The sequence below is a fragment of the Miscanthus floridulus genome, chromosome 6, assembly GCF_019320115.1.
Source record: "Miscanthus floridulus cultivar M001 chromosome 6, ASM1932011v1, whole genome shotgun sequence".
NCBI lineage: Eukaryota > Viridiplantae > Streptophyta > Magnoliopsida > Poales > Poaceae > Miscanthus > Miscanthus floridulus.
In genome coordinates this window covers 47,295,158-47,303,815 of record NC_089585.1, presented here as the reverse complement: position 1 = coordinate 47,303,815, position 8,658 = coordinate 47,295,158, and the positions used below count along the sequence as shown (strand labels likewise).

Here is an 8,658-nt window from a genome sequence, read left to right as displayed (position 1 = left end):
CGGTATTAATCTTCACTTCGTATTATTTAACAAAAAGAAAGCTAATTAAACTCGTGCTGCTCTGTTTGTTGATTAAAACTTTAAAATGATGCAGCCAAGGATAGCTACACCTTCTTAGTGAACTGGTTCAACAGGTTTCCACAGTACAAGAGCCATGATTTCTACATATCAGGAGAGAGCTATGCAGGTAATATAATATAAGGAGGCAGACAGCTCCCTTTCTCCCAGCAAAGAAATTGCAAGATTGAATGAGGCCGAGGCCAAGGCCAAAATGAAAGGATACCGCCTTTCTATAGTGATCAGTAGTGTAAGCGTGCAAAATAGGATCGAATAAATTCTATCTTTCCACTGTCTATTATTCCCTGGTCAAAAAGGTTGTTAGCCTAAACTACATGCAGACCCTATTCCAAACAGTCCCACTACTGTTGTTAGGTGCGGAGCCAAGTTGACGGGAATTATTCTGTTCAAAAATACGATTGACTTGTCGGAATATAATCAGCTGAATGCATGCTTCTTTTAATTTTGTAGAAAATTAATGCTTCTTTTAATTTGTTGTTACTGAAAAGGAAAAAAACAAATAATGATATTAGGCTGACATGGTAGGAAAAGTAGTGTGTGCAATAAGACAACAAAATATATGGGGAAAAGTATTAGTTTTCAAGTATGGTGGTTATCCTACTGGCCAAGCACAAGAAAATTGAGGGTCTATGCGGTAAGCAACAACCACCAATATATGTGTGAAACATATGTGATAGCATTTTTATGATTAAGAAACTGACCAACTTTGATGCAACAGGGCATTATGTTCCACAGCTTGCAGAAGTGGTGTATGAGCACAACAAGCACCTTGAAGCGAATCAGCAAATCCATTTGAAAGGATTTATTGTAAGTGATTAGAAACCACACGTCCATCTCACTCTTTTACTTCAGGTGAAAATATTAAATTTATGGCAGTTATTTTCATTTCAAATCATTGTGCTATGTATCATATTGTATTGCAGAGATTGTAGGTGCAAGTTTTGTTCAAGTGCATTGATTCTTTGTTTTTTTTTTTACATTGATTACTGCTTTTTTCCTTGCTCCAACAAGTAATAAGGTATGAAAGAGCTGAGAACTAAAATTTACCTACATACACTTGATAGGTCGGCAATGCAGAGACTGATGATTACTATGACTACACGGGAATAGTCGAGTTCGCTTGGAGCCATTCAGTCATCTCAGATCAATTTTACGAGCGAGTAAAAAATGTTTGTGACTTCAAGCTCTCACCCACTTCCACAGAATGTGGTCATGTAATGGACCTTCTATACCACACGTACAATGAGATTGACATCTACAACGTGTACGCACCCAAGTGCAACACAGATGGATCAGCACTGTCGTCGTCGTCGTCTAGTTCTGACAGCAGCGCGGTAGAAAAGGAAGCCAAGGTAAGTGAGGTGTTCATTAACTCATGCTGATACATTAGCAGGTACAGCAACTAGAGGAAATGTATTGTAGTTAGGAACTGAAGATAAACTGGATGCAAATTTTAGAACAAGTCCAAGAGACGATTGAGGATGTACTCAGGATACGATCCGTGCTACTCCAACTACATTGAAGCTTACTTCAACAGGATGGATGTTCAGAAATCACTTAATGCTAATACCAGTGGACGGATCAAGGACAGAACATGGAGTCTTTGCAGGTGACATAATAATATAAAAGCATTATTATTACTTTCCTTGAGATGCATGCCCTACTAATCAGATAGAATATGCCGTACAATTTGTTTCAGTGATCCAATTTTTGACTTCTACGACATGGAGGTCTTTTCTGTTCTTCCTATTTACTCCAAGCTTATTAAGGCTGGACTAAGAATTTGGGTCTACAGGTAATATATGCAGTTCACCTGCTTGCTTTATGCATGGAACAACATAACTTGGATAGATTATTCCCTCTATCCGGCCCAAAGTATAAGAATTTCTGAAAAGATTAGGATAGATTAGGCAACAAGGGAATACTAATATACTATGGCTACTGCTTCCAAACTGACTATAACCGGCAGTGGACAAGCAGGGCATCATTGCCTATTCCAAACCGGTAGTGATAATGGGTTCAAGCACATATAGGCACTAATAGTTACAAAAAGAAAGTGTGTTTCTCATAATTCAGACCAATGACATACAGCCTCATCCATAGCCTTCTTTATTATCTCAACTACGCAACAACTCGTGACTATATAACCGACGCTATTATCTTAACTACACATTTATGGATCTTGTATTGTATATATTTGACACTTTAAATAATCTCAAATAAAAAAAAAACAACTACAAAGTTGTAGATCTCTTCGGCTATTATAATTTGGATGTTGATTTTGTCTCCATTCAAAATTATTTAATATCATTAAATATTTGGGATACCACAGTACCCACAGGAACCTACAAGTATATGTATGTTTTGTAGCAGTGCTTATTAAACATCCGGGACCACTCTTATTTGGCTTAATTGTGGCCCAATGATGGGGCTAATCTTGTTTGCGACTAATTGGCTTAACTAGTCTATCAATTTCTACTACTACTTAGGCTAGAATCTTTGTAGTTTCTTCATCATATCTATAGTTTCTCTTCTTATGCATGATCTCTATGTTTTTATTTAAATATTTTTTCATTGAAACTTTAGATTAAATTACAGGTGGCTCTTCTTTGCATGCTTTGCCTTTGTCATAACATAGATCTAGATTTGAATTTTAATTTTTTGATTTATGAGTTCCTACAAAATATTTATCTGTATATGTATATTTTAATAAAAACTCATTTTGTACTTTATTAAGAATAAGGATCATAGCTTATAGACTGCACCCTTAATTACCACAATGGCATAAAAACGTCATTTAAGCCTACACAATGGCGCTCAAGATTGTAGAACAATGCTAACCTCAAAAGAATATTTGATATTTAAGTCTAAAAATGATTGTGTAATCCAAATTGAATCTGAAAAACCAGGGCACCTTTTGGTTTGAACTAACCTCCTCCGTTACTCAAGATATTTATTAATTTCCTCTATCAAAGAATTATATATGTAATATTGTTTTTTAACAAAAATAGAGTTCTTACAAATATACTATTAATATAGATAAATAATGATTTTTTTTGTAAAAAAAATATATTTATCTAAAGTAATAACTTACAAAGTTTATTATTATTATGGAATATATTTCAAATGAAATGTTAGTGCCATTAGTATATAAGTCATTATTGCTAAAACATAAGTATATGTATTTGTTGCTCATGTATGCATGTATATTTGATCTATATAATGGCGCATTGTGTACATTTAAGTTAGTTTTTATCTATTACTAGTGATACAAGTGGGTAACTTAGAAATATATAGGCATACCTTATGACTATTTAAAACCTTTTTTTCCATAATATCATATAAAAATATGTTGCTAATTTAGATTAGATTTGAGATAATATTTAGTTTACTTACTAATTGTGATATGGGTAATTTAGTTACAAGTTTAGGTTACTTTAGAATATGCTTTATAATATGAGAGTTGGGTACTTTGGACACTGATTTAGGGATTCCATTTTGTTTTTTTCATAATGGTAAATAATGTCAGTAAATCTTTAGAAAATAAAATAGATCTCTATTATTGTCCATGGTGATTAGAGTCTACAATTGATGGCCAGGTCTCTCTTATTTTTATGAGAACTTCTACAATTTATCCTTTTTCAATGCATCGTGAGAATTAACATGGGAATGCGCTGTTAGAGACCTCCAGTTAGTAATATTGAGATTGAGATTGCTAGACGATAACACTCTTGGTCGGGATAAAATTAACTTGTAGCATGTTGCGAGGATTAGCTTATGTAGGGTTGGGTTCTCAAATGTCTTTATATTTGGGATAAAATTTAAACGCTAGAAGTCCTTGTATTTTGGATGCATGGATGAAGTCCTAACTGCTAGACATGCACTTGGGGCCTGTTTTTGTGCATGTTTGGATATTGATCAAATTAAATTCATTATAGTTACTCTTTTACAGCGGAGATGTGGATGGCAGGGTTCCGGTTATTGGATCCCGCTACTGGGTAGACGCACTTGGGCTTCCTATGAAGTCACAGTGGCAACCATGGTATCTAAAAAATCAGGTCGGCCACCCTACTACAAGCCCAAAACTTTCCATATTTATTCATTTAATATTTTTCATGTAAGCTGAAAACTGCATTTCAGAGTTCATGCATTGGTCATTGGTATTGAAAGGATGCTAAAGAAACTCATTACAGGTTGCTGGAAGGTATGTTGAGTATGAAGGGCTGACCATGGCCACTGTCAGAGGAGCAGGTCATACAGTTCCTCAAGATAAGCCAGCAGAGGCACTTGTGCTAATCAAATCCTTCCTTTCCGACACACAACTTCCGGCAAAAAATAACTGAGGGCTGCTACCAGAATGATATATGCTGAATAAGTAAGAAGGGATAACCGGTATTAAGATTGATGTAACCAGTATCCAGTTGAGTATGGCTCTATTTGTAACCAACCCAATTCATGCAGCAACTGGAAATGAAATGCTTACTAATTAGCTCGTGTGTGGCGCACATAAGTTGTCCAATCCTTGAGATTTTGTTTTTGAAATAAAAATAACCCTCATCACAACCCTAAACACTCTTGTCATCTGTGTGTGGGAAGCTGTTTGCCCTGAAGGAATGTGTCGATAAGTGCGAGACCTTCTGAAGGTTTGTTGAGGGGCACCAAATGACCAGCTCCTCTGATTGTCACCATTGTCATGCCATGGTACTCCACAAATCTTCCCGCGACCTACAATATTGTACATGTCCTCCACATTAATGGTACCATAATACAAAACTGACAACAGTATCAAAGGTAACAGTTGGAAAATAGTCAGAACTCCTGACCTGTTTGTTCAGGTACCAAGGTTGCCACTGTGTCTTAACAGGCAGGCCCAGGGCTTCCACACAATACCGCGATCCGATCACTGGGACCCTACCATCTGCATCCCCACTGCATGGAGGATTAGACTCAATTATCATTGAGTCGCCAACACTGATAAAATCTACTCTAAAGGCTTAAGCTACCGGAGATCACAAGTACAGTATTATGTTTCAGAAAGGTTCAGCAAGTGTTTTCCAAGAGTAAAATATCTGTACATGGATAAGTAAGAACAGGGTATATTCTGTAACAATAGGAGGACTGAGAAATGATTAAGAGGAATCATATTCATACCTGTAGAGCCAGACCCTCAATCCTGCTTTGATAAGCTTAGAGTAGATTGGTAAGATGGAAAGTACCGAAAAATTGTATGACCCTAAAATTGAATCACTGCATGGTACATGAAAATAAAAGTAAGTCAAATTCACATTCATGTCTAACTCTGCCTAATTTTTCCTAATAAATTATAAAGTTTAACCATGCCAATGTTTCCCTAATTACTACTTTGTTCAGTTTTCAATGAAATATAAGCACTATGTAAAGACATTCGTCACAACAAATTGAGGGTGATTCACCTGCAAACTTGCCATTTTCGAGTTCCAATGACATTTGCATGGAATGCTCTCTGCACATCTGCGTTATTGAAGTACTTTTCAGCATACGAAGAATAGCATGGGTCATATCCCGAGAACATCCTAATCCTTCTCCTGAAACGTTCCTACCATGTAAGAAAAAGCGTCAGGAGTTCAGAACAGAGCATATACTTTGAGCTAACTGTTGCTCACCTGATCGTTAGCTACGAATTCTTGATCAACAGCAAGTGCAGCTGATGACGGAGGAAGATTGCATCTGGGTGCGTAGATGTTGTAAATGTCAATCTCTTGGTACTGGCTGAACACAGTGTTCATGGCTTTATCACAATCATCGGTCCAGTTTGAGATCCTGAAATCACAGACCTTCTTGATGCGATCGTAAACTTCATCTGACACTACTGAGTGGCTCCAAGCATATTCAGCCAGCCCCTTCGAGTCGTAGTAATCGTCAGTTAGTGGATTACCGACCTACAATGGGACAATCCAATTGTTACAACATGTAACGCTTTGAAATTATTTTGTAAGCATCACAGAACATTTTTCCTACTAGAACTTTACATTTCTATGAACTGTTTCATGAAAGTGGAGCACAATTATAGTTACAGTCTTACAGAGAAGTGGCAGTGCCCTTTTTTTTTGGTAATTTTTACAGATACAAGTACATTTTCAAGAAATAGATAATGTTTCTCACATGTAAAGCATAAATAAAATTGCTATTCACTTCTTAGCTACCTTGTCACTATCAGCTAATTGTCAAATAGAAGGAGAAGGCTAGATTCGGTAGTCAAAGGATTCTTTCTTTAGATTCTCACCATGAAACCTTTAAGGTTGATGTATGTGTTGCTCTTGCCTTTGTTCCTGTCATAGACAAGTTCAGCAAGCTGTGGCACATAGTGACCTGCATTCATTCAAGATTCTTTTTGAGTGATGCGCAGAGGAAAAGGAATTGTTTTGCTCCACGAATTTGTGCACTATCAAAGATACCATGGCCAGTGGACATTCCCGTAATGCCATACAACCTATAAAGGCCTAATGACGTGGTATGAAGAAACCTTAAATTCCTGTGTCTTTATAGAAAGAAGGCATGGAATCTGAAACCTGCGGTAATGAAGTTTTTACTTTGGGAAAATGAGATGTCACACTAAAGTAGAATGCTAAATGTACACAGTGCACTTTTACCCACCATTAACATTTTGTAAACTGGAAGAGATTCTGTAGGAAGAGATTCATATGCTTGAACATAAAACTAATTTTACGCCTTCCTTTCCTGGACCTTATCAGTAGTGATCAAAATTTGGACTTGTAAAAGACACGTATAGCCGAACTTTCAGCGTCAGAACAGTTTCCAGATTTTAATCAGTAGGAATACTGGAATGTAGAATTTCAAGGGTTGCCACGTTTTAACTTAACACTAGAGACCATGGTTCCGAGGGCAACTATGTTTTCTTACGTGAAAAATAATACACCACATTGTTCTTTGTTGACAATCACAAAACAACTATTAGTATTTGGTATGGTAAGCCCATGTCAAGAATTACCTTTTTTTGGATAAAGGAATGTCATGAATTACCTGCATAGCTCTCCCCGGAGATATAAAATTCGCGGCCCTTGTACTGCGGAAACCTCTTGAGCCAATTTACTAGGAAGCTGTATGCATCTTCAGCTACAAAACAAAACAAAAAATGACACCACACGCACACATCTTAAACATTTTGAAAACAATGACGAAGCAAAGACAAACTCCCTAAAGAATACTGGAAGTACCTACGAAAGCATCATCCAGTTTGGTGAGGTCAGAGGATGTGTTGGTGTAGGAGAAGCCAACCCCAACAGGAGACTCCAGGAAGAGCAAGTTGGCCTCTGGCAAGAGCAATAAAAGGTACTTATCAGTTTTGCTTGGTTATATTGCAGTGATCTTTTGCCATCTAAAAATGAAAAAGTTGGTGCAGGCACCTCTGTTCCACGCAAATTTGTTAAACTCAAGCCCTGCCCCGTGTCTGGTGACTCTGAGAGGCCCCAACTCAGAAGCAGCTCCGTACCCAACTGATGAGCAACCAGGTCCTGCATGTTATGCAGAAATATAGTTTGTACATTAACTTTTCCTGAAGAATGCAGAGAACTGCAAGCACAATAAGATAATTTGCACAAAACATTCGTAGGACAGGCCAAGGTCCAGAGCACTGCTAGTATTCCTGATCAATGACCCCTGCACATTGCAGGTTACTACCATTGCAGAGCATGAGCTAACTACTTACAGTGAACTAGACACAAGGAATACATCGATTGGTCTGTCATTCATTGTGCATGCTCTGAATTCCTGCCTCGTGGAAAATTTAACATCCAAACTAAAAAAGTAAAGAAAGAAAAAAAAAAAACTAGCTGAAGCAAGAACCTCCATTGAGCCAGAGCAGGAGAGGCTTGTGCGCCGGCGACGTCTGAGCCTCGAAGAACCAGTAGAAGAGCGCCCTCCCGTTGTGTTCATTCGCGGTGACGTACCCGGCGAACTGCGACACCGGAGGGCTCCTCGGCTGCCCGGGGAGGAACGCCACCCGGTCGCCCTCCTGCTCGCTGTAACTGTAACCCACCGTCGCCGCGTAGCAGCACCAGCACGAGCTCTGGAAGAGGACGAGGAGGAGAACAGCAAAGCTGAGCTGCTGGCGCTTGGACGAGGACGTCCGGGCAAGAAGACGCCCTGACATTGTCGCCATCCGAGTATGCGAGACCGTGGTCTGTGCTCAGCAGCAGTCGATACAGGGCCAAGAAGAGAAGGCGAGCGAGAGGATGGCAGATCGAGAGGCACGTGCACCGCGACTGTGCAAGGGATCAGAGAACGGGCAGGCTTCAGGTTCTCGGCGTCTAGCAAGCAGCCAAGCAGGGGCTCACAGCTAAGCGGCTCGAAGCGTGTGACAGTGAGATCATGTGAAGCGGATGGCGCCTGCCATTGGAGGTGGGGATCGGCATCGGAAGGATCACGGCACGGATTGGCGGATTGCTGGGTGGTGGTGGCGCATGTGAAGGCCGGCCGGATAACGATTTTTATTTGCTGCCGCTGCACTCTAGCCGAGGGCATCTTCTGCTGACGGCTGCCTGCATCTGCGTGACCTTATTATCCGAGTAGGTGTAAAAGTAT

At 39.1% G+C, this 8,658-nt stretch overlaps 2 protein-coding genes across 2 annotated transcripts in view; one reads left to right on the top strand and one right to left on the bottom strand.

Moving 5' to 3' along the window:
- LOC136460569 (serine carboxypeptidase-like 26) overlaps window positions 1–4,439 on the top strand; it is a 9,381-nt gene extending 4,942 nt beyond the window's left edge. Inside the window, exons 3-9 of the mRNA XM_066460221.1 lie at window positions 95–187; window positions 797–885; window positions 1,143–1,430; window positions 1,536–1,687; window positions 1,778–1,873; window positions 4,031–4,136; window positions 4,272–4,439. Coding sequence (XP_066316318.1) covers window positions 95–187; window positions 797–885; window positions 1,143–1,430; window positions 1,536–1,687; window positions 1,778–1,873; window positions 4,031–4,136; window positions 4,272–4,421 — 974 coding nt within the window. The 3' untranslated portion in view covers window positions 4,422–4,439. The remainder of the gene's footprint in view (window positions 1–94; window positions 188–796; window positions 886–1,142; window positions 1,431–1,535; window positions 1,688–1,777; window positions 1,874–4,030; window positions 4,137–4,271) is intronic.
- Window positions 4,440–4,479: 40 nt separating this feature from the next.
- On the bottom strand, window positions 4,480–8,381 carry LOC136458221 (serine carboxypeptidase-like 26). Its single transcript, XM_066458205.1, has 10 exons — window positions 7,921–8,381; window positions 7,482–7,589; window positions 7,293–7,388; window positions 7,099–7,191; window positions 6,341–6,426; window positions 5,721–5,996; window positions 5,511–5,653; window positions 5,230–5,325; window positions 4,902–5,007; window positions 4,480–4,803 (listed from the first exon to the last, which is right to left on the bottom strand). The coding sequence occupies exons 1-10, from the start codon at window positions 8,234–8,236 to the stop codon at window positions 4,657–4,659; spliced, it is 1,467 nt and encodes a 488-aa protein (XP_066314302.1). The 5' UTR covers window positions 8,237–8,381; the 3' UTR covers window positions 4,480–4,656.
- Between the last annotated feature and the right edge of the window lie 277 nt (window positions 8,382–8,658).

Bases quoted from the DNA above. Each gene is read 5' to 3' on its own strand.
- LOC136458221 (XM_066458205.1), bottom strand. From the start codon at position 8,236: ATGGCGACAATGTCAGGGCGTCTTCTTGCCCGGACGTCCTCGTCCAAG. The intron at 5,997-6,340 runs GTGAGAATCTAA...GTCCCATTGTAG, and splicing joins TCAACCTTAAAGGTTTCATG to GTCGGTAATCCACTAACTGA. The intron at 5,008-5,229 runs GTATGAATATGA...TCCTCCATGCAG, and splicing joins TTGAGGGTCTGGCTCTACAG to TGGGGATGCAGATGGTAGGG.